The 22,237-nt window shown below is 36.1% G+C and overlaps 1 protein-coding gene across 1 annotated transcript in view; it reads right to left on the bottom strand.

Annotated features, from left to right (window-relative positions):
- Positions 1-22,237, bottom strand: part of ITGBL1 (integrin subunit beta like 1) — a 207,126-nt gene that overhangs the window by 113,954 nt on the left and 70,935 nt on the right. Inside the window, exons 3-4 of the mRNA XM_047871253.1 lie at positions 10,176-10,322; positions 1,477-1,599 (exon numbers count right to left, since the gene is read on the bottom strand). Of these exons, the coding sequence (XP_047727209.1) occupies positions 1,477-1,599; positions 10,176-10,322 (270 nt within the window). The remainder of the gene's footprint in view (positions 1-1,476; positions 1,600-10,175; positions 10,323-22,237) is intronic.

Below are 22,237 nucleotides of genomic sequence, written 5' to 3'. Positions count from 1 at the left end.
TGTTGGGTGACTTCATGTTAAATGTTTATATTTACACATGCAAATAGACTTTGCTCTGGTGATGTGTATCAGAACACAATGGCCCCAAGCATGTTCCCTTCCTCTTTGTTTCTGGTCCATAATAATTGGAAATGAAACATCAGGAGGAGGATAAATGCATAATATTTGTGGGTGGATTTACCTAATTGTTCTAATTATTTTGGATTGAGTCCATTAGCAGAATTGTCTGAGCAGCATCTAGCTTAGGTCACTGCCTTGAAAAATGTAAATTTTTGTGTTTGTCTATTTTATTTTGGTGGGTTGTACAGCAAGGAAGCCAGAGAGAGCCAAACAGACCTAAAATAAGAGTATCTGAATGATCACAAGAATTGAAGCTGCATTTTTTTTTACACACAGAGGGACTGCTTGTCCTAAGTCAGTGACACTTTCCCTATGGCTCTCTCATTCCCCCTGGCCCACTGGCCCCTGATCCTTCCACAGAAAATGCTCTTCTGAAATCACTCATTCTGCAGGCAGAATAGGATTCCATGGATTGGAATCTTGCCAGAGATAAATGAAATAAGTAATTGCTTATTAATGAAGAGATGAGGCCAGGGGTAACCAGGCTAAAACTCTTAACAAACAGCAGAGATGAGTTTATGTAAACTGAAGGGATGCTCATTGCTCTCTCCTCTCCTCTCCTGTGCTACCCATAGTTGCAAATGTAAACTCTGGGAACAGGCTGGCAGACAGGTAAGCAGAAGAAGACACTTTGGGTGATAAGGAGGGGCTCTTCTCATGGAGCTCCAAACTCCAGGGCCCTGATGCAATTCTCCATGGGGAGGGGTCAAGAGCACAGTCTTCGGTATCAGACACTATACAATTGCTGGAATGACCCTGGGTACATTACCTAGTGAATGGGAAGAACTTATTACAGTGCTGGGCACTAGCAAGCGTGGCACATATAATAACTGGTACAACAGAAAACTGGATTGAGTGCTGTTCGTAGAAATGCCATAGGAACATAGAAAAGATCATGAAAAATGTTATCTAGGTATGTGGTGGGGAGGGAGAGATTCTAGGCTAATAATTCTATTGGCCTCCAATGTCTCCAATAGGACATGAGACTACTCAAAGGCTGATGATTTAGAAAGGGAAATGGAATGAAGTTAAAACACGCAATTGAGAGACTGGGAGAGCAGAGACAGAATAAAAGTGGCCGTGGTAAGCAGAGAAGATAAAGTACCAGTAGGACCACTTCAGGACCACACAGTTGCCTATTGTCATAATGATCTGGCTCTCCCCTGGAAGCAGTCTGATTTTGCATTTACGAAGTACTAGTCTACCCTAAATGCCTCATATGAAGTGTTTTCCAAATAAACACAAATTCAGATTAAATGAGTAAACTTAGTGCAGAACCTTTATAGAGAGATAAAAGTATAAGAAAACAGATCAAAAATCAAGTTACTTTTACTAATTTCTGCATAGTGTACCTACCTCCACATATTTCTTCCGTTTCATCATCTATGCATTCTCTATCATCACACTCACAAAATTTACCATAAACAAGGCCATTTCCATCTGGATTATCACACTTACACCTGCCACAGTGACATGTACCTAAACCATGAAAACAAAACAAAAATTATTTGTTAGGTTCATATAAATGATAATGAATTTTTTTAAGTAAGCTTCACGCCCAGTGCCGAGCCCAACACGGGGCTTGAACTCATGATCCTGGGATCAAGACCTGAGCTGAGATCAGGAGTCGTATTTTTTTTTTTTTGTTTTGTTTTATGGTAAATACTACCTTTATTTAAAAAAGTTATACATGCTAGAAAAAAGCATAAATGATACATGTAAACAACTGTTTACCAAATACTTAGTTCTTTTCCTTGTAAAGGTGCAAATGATCTTTAAATGTAAACACAAAGTTGCCAAACATTTTTGTAGTTGGGGGGAGGGAGGAGAAGGTTATTCCTTTTGGTTGTGGTTAAAGTCTTATTCAAAGATTTTCCTGCAAAATACACTGAAAAAAATTGCTCTATGAACACAATGATAAAACTTTGACCACTGAAATTTGTATCATTTTTTTCCTTAAAAATTTTAACTTTTCACCAGAAAGTGCAATTTGAGAGAAGTAGTTAACAGTGGCTTTATAGAATGAAGATAATGATATATAGTTTGTATAAAAGAACCAAGGTTTTATTAATAAAATGCCTGTTTTACTCATTAGCATGTACTATTACACAAACTGAAAAAACTGAAAAAACCAACGGTTTTTTTTTTACTCATTAGCATGTACTATATTTTTTTACTCATTAGCATGTACTATTTTTTTTTACTCATTAGCATGTACTATTACACAAACTGAAAAAACTGAAAAAACCAACGGTTTTTTTTTTTAATCTATCTCTTTCAAAGACAGAGACAATTCAAATCAATTTAATTTTCAATTGTGTATTACTGTGGGTATGATGAGATAGATAACAAAGTTCTTTCTTGGTGATTATAGTACAGAAATTATATTTTATGACACATAACTATTATGATTGACCTCTAATAGTTTCATTAATGTATGATGTATTTATTCATTAATGTAAATATGACCTTCCCAAGTGCAGAGCTACTTTATACATGGCCATCCAATCAATGCATGAATGACTATCTTCTGATTACACCTGGGTCTGAAGTGAACTAAAGCAGAAAATTCTAAGCATTGTAAGGGAAGTAGCATCGCTTATCTTCCTCACCAGTATTTATTCAATGCTTTGCACAATATTTGAGCATAACATTTATTAATAAATATTTGTGGAATTCATTAACAAATGCATAAATTAAAAACTTAGAATCTCCTAGTAATTTCACTTGCACAGTGTTAAAACTGATACATACATCCTTATGACAATAGGACCAGGGCAAGTTTTCATAGGTATAGAGTTCTGGAACCTCACCAAAACCTCAGGGCAGCTCAGGATGACACAGAGGCTCTGGAATCATCTGGTCTAGCACTTATCATATCTATATATATCTATATATATCTATATATAGATATATATATATATATGCCATATATATATGTGTGTGTGTGTGTGTGTGTGTGTGTGTGTGTGGTGTGTATGTGGATTTGACTACAACCCTCGAGAGTGATTTCACTGACAGTAAAACAGCATTAAAATGATATTGAAAAATAGAATTTCCATTTAAGGAACTCCCTTTTTAATACTTATTTTTCCATCTGTAATTTATAATCATAGCCATCAACATACATGCATTGAGACCTGACCACTCACCAGATAGCCTCCTAGACTTTGGAAATGCAATGGGAGACCAAGTCAGCCATAATCCTCCTCTCAGAGTTTTATATGAGTAAACCAATATGATAAAATAAATGGAAAAGTGCAAAATGTTGCAGAAGAGCTTAGCAGGGGATTTGACTGTGACATGGTGGTCAGACAGAGTCCCTGGGGAAGTAGCTCCTAAATAAGGAACTGAGAGCAAAGTAAAAATAATAGGCAAGAGAAGTGAGATGGTGGAGAGGCCCACTTCCCACAAGAGACTATAGCAAAGGCTCTGTGATAAAAGAGGAAATAAGAAGAAAAAGTCAAAGATGGCTGGAACATAGAAAATGATGTGGAAAGAGGCATAAAATGAATAAGGTGACTAAAGGTGCCATTTATGGAAGTCTTATTATAAGGTCATGTTAAAGATTTCCAACCTTAATACAGGAAGAATGAGAAGCCACAGAAATATTCTCTACCAGGGGGTCATGTGATCAGACATGCATTTTTACCAGATTACTCTAGTTAATACATGAGGAATGAACTGAAATGAGGCACAGTGGACATGAGGACATGTTATTACATTTGTCTGCAGGAAAGAAGACAGAGGCAGAAGAGGGTGACAGCAGTGAGTTAGAAAGAGGCAAATACTCTTGGGGGTACCTTCAGGGGAAAGAACAGATGACTCAGTGATTGAGTGTATGTGGTGAAGAATCAGGAGGAACCAAAGATGATACTGATATTTGAACTGAGCTACTGGGTATTCGCAAGTCTGTATGTGGTGTGCCCCAAAACACATGGATAAAGGGGATTTGTATCCAAATCCAGGTTTTAATAATCAATAGCTACACATTTCTGAGGCTGTTATGTTCATCTCTAACTCTCAAATTCCTTATCTGCAAATAACATCTGCTCCATAGAGCAGTTATGAGAACCCAGTGGTAAGTGTATCACCCAGCCATCTTTCTGAAAACAATATTGTGTCCAGTTATGCCATAAGCTTCCAGAAAACATTGAGATCTTCATCTTCTTCCATGAAGATACTGAGTATAAGAGTCGTGTTTCCAAACATTTCCTCCAGACTCACTTTATATTGATGGGCCCCACAACGTCCTGTCTCCATATGCTCCATGTGATTCTGTCACCTGGGTCCCTTGCAATTAGATATTATATTTAAGAGATTTTTCTCTCACAGCTACATAGAAACAGTGATTTTGCAGAATTTGAGCTAATTATTTTTCTTCCCTGAGAATACTCATATGAATTTTACATTTATTAAATTTCACTTTCTTTGTTTTTTTCCCTGAAAACTAATTTATAAAAGTTCATTTCAAATCAAATTCTGTAATGCATGATATTGTCTCATCGCATTTTCTCTCTAATTATCACCCTTCCTTTTCATTTTCACGTTTATTCATGCTATCTTTCAACCATCCACATATCCTTTCATTAAATTTTCTTGCTGCCGATTATATTGTTAACAAAGTACCAGGTGCTATAGGAGATATTAAGATGCATAAAGTTGAAACTAAGTAAATCATAGAGCAGGAAGATAGAGTTAGAAGACCAATAATTTTTACACATACATATGGGACCAGATGACACAAGGGCCTTTGCAACAGATTTGTGACAGATGCTATATAGAAAGTATAAACCTCAGTCTGGCTCTGCAAAGGAGGAAAGGCACAGTAAAGGAGCAAGTTCTTGAGTTGACACTTGATGTATGGATAGAATTTCAACACGTGGAGATGGAGAAAAGGCTTGTGATATTGAGGAAGGAGGCTCGGCTAAGGAAAAAGGATGTGGAATTTAAGAACAGGGCAGAGTCTGGCTTGAGTTTGGAGAAGAGGGTCAGTTTAAGGCAGAGAGTAGAGGATCAAGAATATTGGCTAAGGATTTTAGAATTTCTCTGTCGGAATACCAGGAGCCTCTCATGGTTTGGGAGCAAGGTGTGACCTTGTCAGAACAGCGTACACAGTAAGCTGTTTTCAGGAAAGACAGGAAGGAACAGCCTCTACCTCTGAATTCTATATCTCACTGACACCCCAACAGGCAGGCTCCCTCCCATCCACACATCTGAACCATTCCTGGCTAATGTGGGACATTTACAACAGCTCAGAGACTTCCTCTCTCACCCACCAAGTAGAATTCACAACTGAGGCTCCAAGATATGGCATATGGAAGCCCAGGCAAAAGTGACAGACTCCTGTGTTCATGTTATGTCATACTGCTTCTTTTTCTTGGTTGCCAGTGAGCTCGGGCTCTGGGATTGGTCTTCTGATTTATGCTAGATTATTTTTGCTCTGACTTTTCATTCTGACTAATACAGCTGAACTCTCTCTAGGAGGACTTCCCTCTCTTGACCACCATCCATACTCCTGTGTGATGGTGCTGGAGCCCCACTTTGCAGACTGTGCCTTGCCTTCCGCACCCTTATAGAGTCAGCTTCTGGAATGCCGTTAGACCCAGTTCCATCTCATCCTGCCCTGTGGTCTTCCAGCCAGTCAGGTACCTCCTCTTCCCTTTCTGCTCCAAGCTGCTTCCAGAAACCACATCATAATATAAGGGGAAATATTAGTAGAGAGAACTCAGAGCCTAATGCAGTTGTAGGGGAGTGGTCCAGAACTAGGCTGGTAGAAATAGACATTAAAAAAAGAAGCCAAGGGGCGCCTGGGTGGCGCAGTCGGTTAAACGTCCGACTTCAACCAGGTCACGATCTCGCCGTCCGTGAGTTTGAGCCTCGCGTTGGGCTCTGGGCTGATGGCTCAGAGCCTGGAGCCTGTTTCCGATTCTGTGTCTCCCTCTCTCTCTGCCCCTCCCCCGTTCATGCTCTGTCTCTCTCTGTCCCAAAAATAAATAAACATTGAAAAAAAAAATTTTTTTTTAAAAAAGAAAAAAAAAAAAAGAAGCCATGTACGACACAGCCTGCTAAAGTCAACTTGAAAGGCTTCTATACTGAATAGACAGTAAGAGAGAAAAGATTAAATGTAACACTGAATATGAATAACCTTTTGGTGTAGAATCTCACATCTAGTTGTTTATCCTGAAGGTATGCCTCTAAAAATATGAAAACACACACACCAATTTATTCTCTGCATTAATATTTGTAATTTCAATATATTGGAAAGTGTCTAAATGCCCAAACATAGGAGATTGAGTGAATAAATTATGTCACCTGTATAGAGCTGAGTCCTATACATCCAAAAAAAGAATGAGGAAGATTTCTGTGTACTGATGTGGAGTGAATTCTAGGAGATGCTGAGTGGCAAAGCCAGAGTGCAAAAGAACATATATGGCATGCTATTTTTTTGTGTAGGGAATGAATGAGAAACTAAAAATATAATAACAAATACATCTATTTATCTTTAGAAAAAATAAACACATACACAGATAAAGCAGAATGCAGTAAAGCTGGTTACCTATCAGGTACGAAAAGAAGCAGGAGGGAAGGTTTAGAAAGAGAGTGATGATTAATTAAGAAGGCTTTTTTAATATAGTTTTGACTTTTGGAAGCATGTTCATGTTCTACATATTGCAAAACAAAATCAGTGAGGATGGAAGGGAGGGGAAAAACTCTAAAACTGAAAGCCATCTGAAGTAAACAATCTCAATGTATTTCAAACCAGTACAATCACTACACTAAAGGGAGAGAAAAAGAAAGAAATCCAAGTAACTTATGAACACAGCAATTAACTAAGTATCCCAATCTGGAGCATGACTGGCATGGGGTGGAGGTGGGAGAGGAGATCAATTGCCAACAAATCCTAAAAGTTTTTGGTAGATTTGCTTTGTACAGTGGTATGCATGAAGCAATTTTAAAAACAATTTTAGGTGTAGCATAAGACTGAACAAATGACCAAATATAGCCATGATGTTGGAAGCCAGAGTCCTCTCACCATGAAAAATGAGACATGCAAATATGGAAGGGGAAAAAATAGGAAGTAACCCTGTTGGGGGGTGGACTAAAGTTGGATGTATTGGTGTGAATTCATGATTTCTAAAATATGTATGTGTACGTATATGCATATACATGTGCATGTACATATGAATGTGTACATATATATATACATATATATATACATATATATATATATATTCATGCATGTTTACTAGCCTGTTTGCAGAAAGGGCCAACAAGCAAATTCACCCCAGTAGAAATAAACATCCCTAGTGCTCACAATTTTTATTCTAATACCATTCTTAACCTAAAGAAACCAAGGTTCTTTAGAGAAATGGTTGATTCCAAAGCTGTGGCAAGCCAGATACAATATGATTCTGGAATATCTTGTTATGTCAGAAAGGAAAGATTTGCTGAAACAAAATAAAACACAACAACGGAGGCACATCACAAAGACTGAGAAGCTATCTTGAAGGGGTTCCAATTGCCTAATCTGAGACAATCTGAGCACCAGAATAATTGAGTGCAATAATGAATAATAAACCATTGAAATACTGGGAATTATGATACTGGAGTGATAATAAATCACTAAGTAAATGAAATACCAAATAACTGGTTGATGAGAGAAGACTCTTAATTGTGGTAGAATGTTCAGTACCAACTGGTAAATATGGAAGGAATGTTGGAGTTTGGCAATCATCATATTTCAATCAGCAGTGTAAATACTGGGTTAGGTGAAAGTCATCAATGGATGGTAAATCAGGGGTAATTTTGACAAGGATGTGATATCTTATAATTTCTAAGTGTTTCCCCACAGACTGCTCATTTGTTACAAAGGCAAAATCAGTAATTACAGAGCTGAGACATCAGACAACACCTTGACCGGGTGATCAAAATTAACCTCACCACTGAGAGCAGATGGGTAACATAGATTTCCAGATGACACATCCTGAGACACAAAATAATCTATCTTTCAATTCAGCTAAGAATGTATGACATGAATCTAATCATGAGGACACATCAGACAAAGCCAAAATGAGTAACATTCTTTTTTTAAAAAAAAAAAAGGATGGAGACAATTTTCTTCAAAATTTTCAATGCTATAATACCATCGTCTGTGGAAATGGTCCAGATTAAAGGAGGCTAACAAGAGATAACAGCTAAAGATAACTCTGCCCTAGACTGGATCCTACAGAGGCAGGGAAATGCTATAAAGGACATTGTTGGGCCAATAAACGAAACTGGAATATGGACGGTAGATTACATAAAAGAATTTCATCACTTTTACAAAAAAAAGAAAGAGACTCAGATATCTTAAAACTGCATTCTATATCTTACCAAATATGTTTTATCATCTACTGAAACAATTCTGTAAATTTTCTCCTGTAAGGTATGCTAATGTAGCAAATCACATGTTTTTTCCCATAATGTTGAAACACTGGGATTCCTAGTCTAACCCCTATTCAGTTATAATGTATTATTACAAAGAAAAAAACCTAGATTTTATTTGAAAAATAAACAATAAAAACTAAATAAATCCAAAAATAAAGGACAAACAAACAAAACAGAATTCAAGTCTTACTACTGAAAGAAGTTTGGAAAGCTGGACGTTTTCAAAATGAAGAGGTTCCGTGGTAAGTGTGTGTGGGTGTTGGGAGGGGTGGATGTTAGGAACCGGAGGTAGAAAAATCCTCCTGATTAGACAGAAAAGACTGATGTGCTGGAGAGAAGGAGAATATCAGTGAACACAAAAAGTGACCTGACTGTTAAGGACATTTATCATGGTCCTTGACTGATCCACTCACACCTTGCTTTGGGTATGGCCTTGATTTCTACTAGCAAAACCCTCTTACTGCATTTAATCTACACAGAGCAATTCACTGCAATCTAAGACTGTAGAAAGATTCTAGCTCTGAATATAGAAGGACTCTACCAAGAAGGGGAGGAACTTCAGGAGGGAAGATTCTCTAGTCAAATACTTGTCTTTAGCACACAAAACAATGGCTCATGCCCATTGATCTCCATAAGAATTACCTGGAGAGCTTTAAAAACCCACCTCAGGCCAGACCATACCCACCAAAACAACTGAAATAAAGCCTCTAGCATTGTTAAGGGAGCATTCTCAAGTTCAGCCAGCTTTGAGAAAAGCTGACTTTTGAGGCTCCATGCGCCCAAGTATGAAAAGAGTATTAAATTATAGTAATACCATCCTAGTATTCTTGAAACCAAAACCAGTTGTTTTGTTTTGTTTTGTTTTTTCAACGTTTATTTATTTTTGGGACAGAGAGAGACAGAGCATGAACAGGGGCGGGGCAGAGAGAGAGGGAGACACAGAATCAGAAACAGGCTCCAGGCTCCGAGCCATCAGCCCAGAGCCTGACGCGGGGCTCGAACTCATGGACCGCGAGATGGTGACCTGGCTGAAGTCGGACGCTTAACTGACTGCGCCACCCAGGCGCCCCCAGTTGTTTTGTTTTATATGGTTTTGGTAATTAATTTTAACAGCTTCACTATTACTTTCTAAAAAATGTTTTTAAATGACTTCTGTGAGATGCAAAAATATTTTAGCCAAATGTAAAATCATGATGTCACTCTATTCTTCTATGTGCATCTAAAGCTTCTATCAAATTAAAAAGATTTGCTTCTATTTGATACTAAGGTATAAATTCAAAGCACCCTTGACCTGTAATAGAAAATAATTAAATCAGTTTATATAAATCCTTTTAAAAAGATTTAATCCAGCATTCAAAATCATAGCTCACAATTTACATAAAATGTTGTTGGGGTGTTGTTTCCTGTGAATATCCTGCTTGAAGAAGGCATTTGGAACAGCTGGAGAGCATCAAACTTGCCAGTCTCAGCAAGATGACATTTTTTCCCTATTGATTTATCTGAATTTCATTTCAAAAATATATACTCAAAAGCATTCTCTCTCAGAGGTTCCACATTTCTTGACGCCTACATATTTCCATTAAAACCCAAATTTGATTATTTAAGGATTTTCATAGATTTCTTACCTGCATTAGAGCAGATGACATCTTGAGAATTCTTGCACATTTGGTTACTCTTTTTCTTTGTCAGGTCACAGTGAGCTGGGTATTGGCAGGCATCCCCAAACCATCCTTCGTCACATTTGCACTTGCCACAGTCACACTTACCATGGCCTGAGGATTTAACAACATCCAGTCAGACTCAAATTGTTTTTCAGAGAAACCCATTATTGTAACTGAAAGTCTTAAGGGTGATGTTGGTTCAGGACTGAGTTACAATGAATTCAAAAACATGTACATTATGGAGGCCGAGGGGTAATGCTAATGCATACAGTATAATGGAATATGTGGATTTTATTTCTATAACCAAAGTTGATAAATCACTCTTAAACCATTAATTAATTTGTAGAGACACTAGATCATAAACTAGAAGTTTAATTATACACTTCTAGTGTATAATTTCTGTCAGAAAATTTAACACTAAAAAACAAAGATACATCTAGTACCTCCACATTTAAGACAAAAAAGCCCAATAAAAATTATTTCCATTTAACTGCATTTTATAACACTTAAAGCCACCACTCTGAGTAACAAGTCTTACATGAAACTCCGCTAAACTAAACACTGGCCTTTGATTTATTGGCATTTAGCATGTAATAAAGTTTAATGGACATATTAAATACCACCTTGGGATAAGATTGACATGAAAAAGAAGCACATACTTTGTTTCTTAATAAGAAAATATGGTTCAAGAATCAAAAGGGTTAAGAGCCATAGTCATCTACCTCCACAGAAGTTTCTCAACTTTTCATGTTCTTGAGTCAACATTGTGCTATTTTTATTCTTATGATAATTAACTTTATTAAGTCTTGGTTAATGAATCCTACCAATGTTTATATTGACTACACACTAGTCAGATCCAAGTGTAATACATGTACAATACATGGCTCTTGTCCTCAAGTAACTTAAAAAGTAACTTAAAAAAAAAAACAAAGATGGGGTTATCTTCAGCCAGAAATATTTGTCAGACCTTGTGTTAAGTTGAGCAATATAGTCTCCTATAGAAATAACAGGAGAGAGATTCTGTGAACTTCCTTGACCTTTAAATGAGCCTTGAAAGGTGAGCAGAGTTTGAATGGGCTGCAGGGAGAATATTCTTACATTACTCAAAATAATAATGCTATGTCCCAAAGCCTGAAATTCATAGACCAGAGTGGAATGGAATCATTGATCTAGTGCCAGCAGTCATTCAGTGTGGCAGCCAAAATCCACATGATGAGGTCCAGATGGCCAGTCAGAATGAATGACTCGGAGGTGTCCCATTTGGGCATGTTCAGCAGAGCCTGAATCTATGATTGGTTGTGACTTTAAAACTCCTCTGAATGTTGCCCAGTCCATGTAAATGTTTCTATTCCTGTTGCATTTTTCAAATTAATTATTCTATTTTGCAAACAAAACCTTGCATGCACCCTAATTGTAATTCATTTTATCCAGTGCACATTACTGTCAAATTGATTGTATCATTTTGCATTCCTGTCTGGCCCTACACGATATTGTCAATCTCGGCCAACTTGGTATCATTTACAAGCATAAGTGATCTCTCCTGCCAACCATCCAGTCTATTTATAAAAGTATTAAGCCAAATTCTTGAAGTGGCTAAGTCTCTTTTTGCAAAGAAGTATCTCGGTAACTGTAATTACTCTTTTATAATATTAGCGTATTAGGTTGAACCACATGAGATCACCACGATTATTAGTTTAATACCAGCTATTTCTAATGGTTCATCTCAATAAAACGGCTTTATCTAAACAGCAAAGAAAATAGAAATGATTTAGAAGATAATGAAATGCAGTAGCAATGATTTGCTGAATCTGGAATAAAAGAATACTCAATGTTTCTTTGGGATGGGACATTTCGGATCCTAACCAACGGTATATATAACAGAGATGGGTGGTGGTTGGGTAGGCCAAAGGTTACAGATTTTTTAAAGGTGGGAGATTGTAAAAATATAGGGAAACTAAGGAAAATGTACAGATGATAGGAAAGGACCCTCCATCTCAAACTGACCCAAAGAAGCATTAGGGGGAGCAATATTCTAGGGTGTTTACACCCCAAAGTTAGCTCATGGAGGCCCAGGTTCAGAAATTTCTTCCATAAAAGGTTCTGTGATAAAATAAACATGGGAAAGAGTCCCACTATATATTTAGTATGTCATGATATAAATCAGCACACTGAAGCTTCTTAATGTCCTGTCATAAAAAAGCTATTTAACTTTCACTCAGAATACATAATATTTTTTTACTAAGATGCCTCTTTTTCTCATGAAGCACATAAATTTCCTAGACCACACTTATAGCAACACTCTATTAGATAATGTGCTTTCAACTTTTCATTTAGCATCTGATAAGAGGTGAAGAAGATAGTCAATGTAGGACAGGGTCATATGCCTTTATATTGTTTCTAAACTTTATACCCAGTAAAGGTGTCCTTGATTCACTTTTTCCCTTTTAGGAAAGTGAGTAGAAATCAATTTTTTTCACTGTCGAGAATTATCAAGTAATACCCTGCATGACCTAATTTGGAGGTAAATATATAATTTCTTTAAGACAGAAAATCTTCAGACCATTTTTACTCTTTCTCTCTGGTTAATAATTTCTTGAGCAGACCCCAGGGAATAGGGTTGCTATCTTATTGTACTTATATTATAGGTCATCTCCATTACAGCATCAACAATATGGATTCAAAAACATTCCATTTTTCAAAATAATTTATCCGCTGGGAATGATGGCCCAGGAAAATCAAAGCAAAACCCCTGTATCTTAAGGCCCAGAAGAGGGCTCTTATTGTCCAAGGTTGAAGAGTGGTCTTTGCCAGCCATCTGAAATCCTAACCACCAGAGCATTCACCGTTCTGGCTGTGTAGGCCTCTCGAGGTCTGTTTCTTCTCCAGAGAACCCTTAGAAAATGTGGTCTTAAAATGAACAATCCAAGATGCTTGGCAATATGTCTGTTGCCCTTCAAATAAGTTCCCAAGGAGTCAGGAGAAAACACACACACAAAACAAGTATGTCACAGAAACGCCAAAACAGCTCCTGCCAAAGTAACAAGGAAGAAAAAGTAAAAGGCCATTCTTGCTGTTTCCAGGTTGGCAGTTGAGTAGCCAGTTGCTGGAAAGGACAGACAAGCCATAGTGGAGGGTAAAATCCAGTAGTTTAGCATCGTATTCAGGTAAGAATGTGGAGGCCTGGCCTGTTTTCTCTAGTGCTTCCCTGAGGTGAGCTAAGCCTTGCCTCAATCTCCACTGATAAAGGAAACCACCCCAGCAAAGACAGAATAAAGTTGCTTTTGTGATTCTCTAACACGCATCAGCAGCTCCACCATTACTTCTGGATCACTTTTACCTTGGGAAGCCTAACTTATGCCAGGGGCAGTGGTGACGAATTGGTTACATTAGTGAGCAATGCAGAAGTGGTTGCTTTTGATGTTTAAATTAAAACAAACTGCAAATGGAAATAAAGACTTTGCCAGGATTGAAGAACTTAAAAAAAATCTATTAGCCATTTGTATATACCAATGAAAAAGAATTGTACCCACCTTTTCCAAATTAAAAAATAATAATAGAGACAAAGAAGATAGCAATGAACTCTCTTCCAAGTCTACTGATATTTTGGGTAAAAATAAACTGCTGAAACTAATTTGCCTATCAGATTAGCCATATATCTGTGGTTTCAAGTCTCAAAAGGAGAAAAATAGATAGATAGATGATAGATAGATAGATAGATAGATAGATGATACCTACATACATAGATGTACATATAGGTAGGTATAGGTATAAGATGAATGGATAAAAATACATACATGAAATGTTACTCAGTCATGGGAAAGAAGGACATCCTATTGTTTAGAACAACAAGCATGGTTCTTGAGGGCATTATGTTAAATCCAAAAGAGAAAGACAATCACTGTATGATCTCACTTATATGGAGAAATCTAAAAAAAGCAAAAAAACAAAAAACAAAAACCCAACCAACCAACCAACAAGCAAGAAAACCCAAGCACATGGAAAAAAGAGATCTGGTTTGTGGCTTCCAGAGGCAGAGGGTCAGGGAGGAAAGTTGGAGGAAGGTGGTCAAAAGGTACAAATTTAGTTAGAAGGAGTACTCGGTATACAATGTACAACATGAGGACTAGGATACAAGGAAGCATTGTCTGTGTACCTGTATGAGACGATGGATGTTAATTACACTTGCTGTGGTCATCATTTCCCAACCCGCGTAAGTCATGTCATCATGCACCTGAAACTTGCACAGTGTCACCTATCAATTACATTGCAACAAAACTGGGGAAATCCTGATTATTAATTATTATCTCATGAATACTACTAGCAAAAACTTTATCATTTAGATTTTAACATTTAGATGTTAAAAACTGACTCTCTCTGGGGGTTAAATAAGCTAGGTATACCACTCTAGAACCTCATGGTAACCTCAAAAGAGATTATCTTAATTTAGGCACTCAGTTGGCCCTGCAAATCTATTTGTGTTGGTCAAATAGGCAAATTCCCATGACCTGCGTCCTACTTTCCAGAATATTCAAACAAGCTCACTTAATAGGCTCAAATTTTCTTCTATTCTTTCGGAGCCACTATACGTTCCCCAGCCTTCTCTAGGTATAAGAAACAAAAGAACTTACTATGCCACACCTAGAATTTAACAAAAGATTGTGAAAGGATCCCTTATTGAATATTATAATTATTTCATGGTTTGCGATAGAATCTTGACCCTTTTCAGGACAGGGGCACCAGTCTCTGACTTGCTTCTCAGGCCAACAAAACATGACTTCTTAGATACTTCTGCTTCCCATTCCAGAGAACAATGGAAAAATTCTGTGTAACAGAGAGCTTTGCCCTAGAAAATAAAAGGTCTGAGCTCTAGTCCTGCCTTGACATTAATCAGACACGTGACCCTGATCAGGAAATTAGAAGAGAGGAAAAGAACAACAGTAATTATTAGCTTCCAGGTACCATAAGTACTTTATACAGGCTAGTCTGCTTTATTTTCATAAGGAGCCAGTGAGATTTTGTTTCCCAGTTTTACAAAGAAGAGGACTAAAGTATAATTAGCTTGCTGAAGGTCACATAGTTTACAAGCTGAAAAGCTGTGTTTTTTCCATTACAGCCAACATTATCTGTTTAGTTTCACCGCAACAGACTTGAAAGGACCCTTTTTGTTCTAGCAAAGGTGGTGTCCGTAAAAGCCATGGATTGGTGGCTTGACAGCACTGGTCTACTTATTGCCGTTTCCTTTTGGAACTCACAGGCCCCGAACTGGATTATTGATAATCCTTGGTGAAAGAACTCCTAACAGTAAGGTTATCAGACTTTACTCTTTAAAATTAGATAATGCTAAAGTTGGTAGATAAAAGAATTCAGGCCCTAGTCACCTAACTTCTCTAGACCTCAGTGCTCACCGCAAACCACCAGAAGCCCAGGAGAGAGACATAAAACAAAATTTCCTTCATAACATAACCCTGCTGATACCTTGATCTGAGACTTTTAGCCCCCAGAAATGAGGGACAAAAATGTCTGTAATTTAAACCATCTGGTTTTGGTACTTGGTTATAGCAGTCCTAACAGAGTAATATAGGAGAGCTCAAGGAATGATTTCAAAGAATTACAGAAAAATAAAGGCTTATCATTTTACACGTCTGAGTTTGTGGCTTGGAAAAGTAATTTTAATCCATATGCTTCAGAGATGACTCCATAAATAATGGCTGAGGCCAAGGCCATCTCTGAACAACAGTATATATTGCTCTCCATTAACTTGTGTCCAAAGGAGATAGGAAAACAATTTAGTAGAAATCCCCCCTCTAATGAAACACACTCCCTAGGCAATCACGAGAAACAGGCCAAATGATTCTTTATGGTGTATATCTCTGTTCATTCTACTTAAAATTCCTCCATTCCCCAAATCATGTTTCCTAGAAAATAAAACCACTTCCTTCACGTGAAAAGAATACCACACCTCTCCTTCTGGCCCAACTGCATTACTAAATTCCTGTGGGTTGTGCAAATTGTCCCCCATATAAAGGTTCCAAGCTATGCCCAAGAAGTAGACTTTTTATAAAAAGTCTGAACTTTTATAAAGAGTGTTTGTAAAGTCTACTTTTTATAAAATCTATTTTTTAATAAAGAACTCTTTTATTGCTCCTTAAATAAGTCAGTGCCAGGGCTAAAATCACAGATTATCTATGATCACCTCATAATCCTCAAATGTTATGATCAAGCAATTCTCTGGAATGTTATTTTTTCCTCATACAACTAAAAAGGAGCAGATGGCAACAATTTATTTTTTTATTTCCTTCTCAGTTCAAAAATTAACAAACATTGTATGTTCAGTTAACTTTATTATAAATCTGCTAATTGCAATGATTTCCTTTTCTATTAACTCAGTAACTCCCTAGGGTACAATACTTCTGCTCTAAGCTTTTATAAAGTAGGTAGTTAATAAAAGTTGTTGACAATTTGGTTGACTTGATTGGGAAAAAAAACGAAAACTTTCTCTTCAAGCAGGTAAAGGACATTAAATCATGCATTTTGTACAATATAAAGATCAGTCATCAGAAAAATATTTATCAGTAGCTGGCATGGAGACTAAATTGAGCTCATTACTATTCATTTTTAAAACTCTTCAGTAACTCAAGAAGTATTTTATAAAATTTAAAAAGCAATTGATGGACAAGGTACGAATACTTAAAAATGAGTTGTCATTTTACATTTCCTTTAAAAATTTTTTTTAAAAATCTAGATCAGTAGACAAAAAAATTAAATTGTGAATAAAGCCATTGGGTAAGAATTTTTTTTTTTTAGGATATAATACTCTGTTGCTCTGTTAGGATACCCCTACCTCATTTCCTTAGGAGTAAAAACTAGACACAGCTCTTCTGGCAAGTAGAACTCTTCTAAAAATCATGTATGCTGGAGGAGGAAAGGCAGATTGTACTGAGGTGTGCATTTTGGTGATCAAAAGGAAAGGCAAGGTAGCTATAACAGCCAGTTCACTCCGTTTATTTTGAAACCTTTAAAGCCAAACCATCTGGAGAAGTACAAAAACAGTGTGACAACAGTGGTGGCCATGGCTCCAAACAAAGGGAATATCTTCATGTGAAAATATGATCAGTTCAAAACTGACCCACTCCAGTCCAGAATGCCCTCCCTGTTCTTGACTCATGAGCTATGTCATTCCCCATTCTGAAAGTCTACAGCTATCATAATGTATGGTAGATAAGCTTCACCTATCATTAAATTTACAAAGTGTCCCTTTTTAATCATTCTAGATAATGTGTCTCGTCTTCCTTTTGGGACTGGCAAACAGATATTTATTTACTTTGGAAAATAGCTTTACCAAGGTATACTATGACACATAAAATAACAAATATATACTAAACTCCTGAATGACATATCACTTTACTTCATATTATTTTATTTTATTATCAAAATGGCATGAAAAAATAGAAAACAAGTATTACCAACCTCACTTACAGAAGGGGAAATCTTTGGTTCATGTCTGTAAATGATTCCTCCAAATTTTTAATGAGCATTCAAGTCTCCCACTCAGCTCATGTACCCTGAGACTCAGGAGCAAGAGTGAAATCCCCAGACTTCCTGTCCTCCCTCCTCCCACCTGCCTCATCCACTTGTCTCCTTCTCTCCAGCCCCGGAGGCCACATTAAGGTCTGTCCATTCCTTTCAAGAAGCCTTGACTGCTTTGCCTTCTGGTTCTTTGGAGGCATAGTCCCTCTCTCTCCTTTATTTCAGCCTCAGCTTCATTAATTAGCGCCTTCCCTTTATACCATAAAACTGAGCAAGTGTGTCCTGTTCTTTCTTTACAAAATGTAATCAAGACTGCCTCTATTAAACGTGTGTCTCTAATTTTAATCTCTATTCCTGTTCATTTTTCCTTTCTGATTCCAATCTCCAAAAAGGTAGTTTTCTCTCCTAGTCTCACTTTTTCTCCATAATCAGATTTCAATCCCACCATCATACTGACATTTGTCTAAGATGACTACTAAGCTTTTTATTCCTTAAATCAATTGACATTTAAGTCTTTATCTTATCTGTTCCTTCTCTATTCTTTGATGTATTCTTTGCCATGTCCTTCTCTGCCTCCTTGTCCCCCTCCATCATGCCTAAAGATATAGCATCAGTAAAATCCATATTCCCCAATGCATCTGAGAAAAGGTAAGGTAAATAAGAGGAATAAAAAACTCTGGCACATTTATTCTGAAGAGACTTCATTAAACCTGATAGTCTTTACATTTCTGAATCATACTAGGTTTTAAGCAAGCTTGAACTATGTTTTATTTTTTTTCCCCTGTCATTCAGGGAGCAGTTGGAAAATAGGAGGAAGGCTCATAAGGAATAACAGAGAAAATTAAAAAGGAATTACAAGCAATATTTCTTTTGCATATCCATATACCCAAGGTGCAAGATAAATAATGTAAAGTTAAATCTGCCACATATACACACTTATCAGTTTTCTTAAAATTAGCAATAAAACATTTACATTGTTCTAAGTCTTAATTCTTTTTAAGTCTAAAACACATCTTGGAGAATTTCTGTCAAGAAATTTGAAGTGGGGCTAGATTCAATTTTACCCTATTTGAAACTAACAAATTAACCTGCTAGAGTTTCACAGTTTCTGGCAGAAGACATGAGACTCTTGGGTCAGAGTCAAAGGACTTTATTACTCACATCAATAGCAGTAACTTAAATATCAGTTTGAGTCACTTATCAAATGCCAGTTCCCACAGGACAACACAGTGAGGGTCATATGATGCTTGCACATTCAGTGGGTTCTGTTACAGGAGGCGAACAATGGAAGAGACAGGGACCATGACTCTTTTATAATGGGCCATAAGTACACCTGAACTTGCCCCAGAAGGAGACATTATTTTATTATACTAAGCTACAAAGTTTTCTTTGCTCCAGAGGGAGACACTAAGTCTATCTTCCAAGCCTGCTCTCTGTACAAATATCCATGAAAAGACACTTTATAATAAAAATAATCCGTGCCTCTGTTGCTAAAAAGTACAGAAATAGAAGAGATCCATGGAGAATTATCTCCCAACAGCTATTGATATTAGTATCTTAGCCCATATAAATCTACTTTACTCTTTCTAACTCTTTACTCTTTGCATAATGTTCGATTGTATGTAGCCACAATAATTTAGCTATCCTTTATTGGTGTGCATTCAGCTAGTTTTGATCATTTGGCACTATAAACAAAGTCATCATAAGCATTTTTACTTATGCATGTATCTTTGTGCAGAAGTATGAATATATCATAGGATAAATCATTATAGGTGGAGTTTATAGATGAAATAGTATTGCATACCATTAAAATTTTAATAGATATGGAAAGATTTGTTTCCAAACTATATTAAATACATTATCACTAACAATGTGTGAGGATACACTTGCCAACACATAACACAGAATATTATCAAATAACCTGTATCAATCTGAGCATTAAAAATTATAATGGACATTTTTGTTGGTATGTGTTAACTGTGGATGAAGTTCAACCTTTTTGTTGGTTTATAAATTATTTTTTTTTATAAAGAAAATTATTTTTTTTGGAGAGAGGAGCTAATTACACTTAAGGTCAACTTAGGATAAATTCACAGATATACACTAATATATAATATAAAAAAGGAATGCCAATTTCAGGTAATTGATTACTTATTACTCATTACTTACAAGAATTATTTTTTTCAGATGGTTATTTTGTCTTGTTTGGTTTTAGATATATAAGATTTGAATTAAATTAAATAAAAATAACTATTTTTCATGTATTTAGTTATTTTGTTCATCTAGGCTTTAAAATTTATATGGACAGATATTATTTTGTTTTACATTATCAGATCCTTTTGTATATATGTAAAGAAATGATAAGGGGAAAACTTAACTCCTTGAATATCTTTAATACTAAGCAACAAAAAAACACAAATAAATCAAGCTTTTACTTTAAAAAGTAAGTCATAAAATAACAATCCTTAGGAAAGAATAAGGAAGGGACCATTAAGATGAAAGCAGAATTAATAAATTAGAAAATAGTCACACAAACAAGTGAGCTAATTAATAGCTGGTAAAAAGGCAAAGCCATTAGCCATCATGATAAATACAAAAATATGCAAGATAGATGCTCACAAAATACATAAGGAAAAAGGAAAAATTAGCAACAAATTCTGAGAAAAGTAAATAAATAACTGAATTAGTACATAAAAGATACATAGATAGGTTATATATACGCAAAATTCTAATATTGAGTATTTTGATTATTAGTCTTGGTAGTCTAAAGTTTGGGTTTATTTTCCTTTTTTGAAAAATTTTCAAGAGATATTTTTAACACTTATAGTCAGTAAGGTCTTGCTTTGTGTTTTATTTGCTTTAGATTGATTTTTATTTTTAAAATTATAGAGAACTGACTATAATATTTCTGAATTATTTTTCTTTCAAAAATTTTTTAAGTTTATTTATTTATTTTGAGAGAGGGAGCACGAGCGGGTGAGGGGCAGACAGGGAGAGAGAAAATCCCAAGCAGGCTCCACACTAGTACAGAGTCTAAAGCAGGGCTCAATCTCACAACCATGAGATAATGACCTGAGTTGAAATCAAGTGTAGAACGTTTAATTGACTGAGCCGCCCAGGTGCCCCTGTTTCAAATTTTAATACTATTTTTTTTATATCACTTGCTGGCACCTTAAAATACTGATTAGAGTTATGTTGTGAACATCCTCCTCTCATTCCTGATAGAGATCAATTTCCTATTTTTTTTAAATCAGATTGATAAACTTTATTTCTAGAAATTGATAGATTCATCTAAATTTGCAATCTTACTGGAAAAACATTGTTCACTATGTTTTTAAAACTATGTTAATTCTATACTTAATGTATGCATTTTCATCCATAACATATTTTTCTTTTTTGTGTTTTGTTTTTTTGTTGTTTTTCATTTTGTTTGTTTTGTTACTAGTTCGGCTTTTTTTTTTTCCCTGATCAGGTGTGCAATAAGTAAGACTGTCTAGTTTTCAGGGCACCTGGATGGCTCAGTCTGTTAAGTGTCCAACTGTTGATACCAGCTCAGGTCATGATCACACGGTTCCTGAGTTCAGGCCCTGCATCAGGCTCTGCACTGACAGCACAGAGCCTGCTTGAAATTCTCTCTCCCTCTCTCTCTGCCCCTACCCTATTCATGATCTGTCTCTCAAAATAAATAAATAAACTTTTAAAAAAAGGACTGTCTAGTTTCAAAAACTTAATATTGGGCTTTCTTTATTCTACTATTTTTTTTAATTTCTTAAGTTTATTTATTTATTTTGAGAGGGAGAGAGAGCACACATGGGCATGCAGGCAAGAGGGGAGGGGCAAAGAGACAGGGAGAGAGAGAATCCCAAGCAGGCTCTATACTGTCAGTGTAGAGCCTAATGCAGGGCTTAAACCCACGAACCTGCGGGATAGTGACCTGACCAGGTATCAAGAGTTGGATGCTTAACCAACTGAGCTACCCAGGCACCCTTATTCTATTTTTGTTTTCTATTTCATTACCTTTTTCTTTTGCTTTTTTTATTTTATTCTTTTGTTGTATTTCTTACTTTAACTTTGGGCACTTAAAATGTTCTCAGCTTGTTTCTGTTGGTTTCATTTTTTGCTATGTGAATTGTTTTGTTAAGCAATCTCATAAACAAAAAAGGGTATAAGACTTACATAGGGTTTAACATCTATCAATGAAATAAAAGTTTTGTACCCACCACCCAGATAAAGAAGAATAAGATGATAGTGAGTACTGAACCTCTTATGCCCTACTACAATTGCACCAACTACTTTGAATTTTGTTTATGATTGCTTTTCTTTGTAATTTTATTGCATTGTATACATGCATAAACAATGGTTTAACTTCAAATATTTTCTGATTTTTATAAATGAATACTGTATCAATTTTGTCACTTAATGTTATATTTAATTTTATAACATACTTTTTACTCAATATTATGTTTGTGAGAGTCATCCATGTTGTCATATGTGACTGT

The sequence above is a fragment of the Prionailurus viverrinus genome, chromosome A1, assembly GCF_022837055.1.
Source record: "Prionailurus viverrinus isolate Anna chromosome A1, UM_Priviv_1.0, whole genome shotgun sequence".
Classification (NCBI taxonomy): Eukaryota; Metazoa; Chordata; class Mammalia; order Carnivora; family Felidae; genus Prionailurus; species Prionailurus viverrinus.
This window is presented reverse-complemented; position numbering and strand designations above follow the sequence as displayed.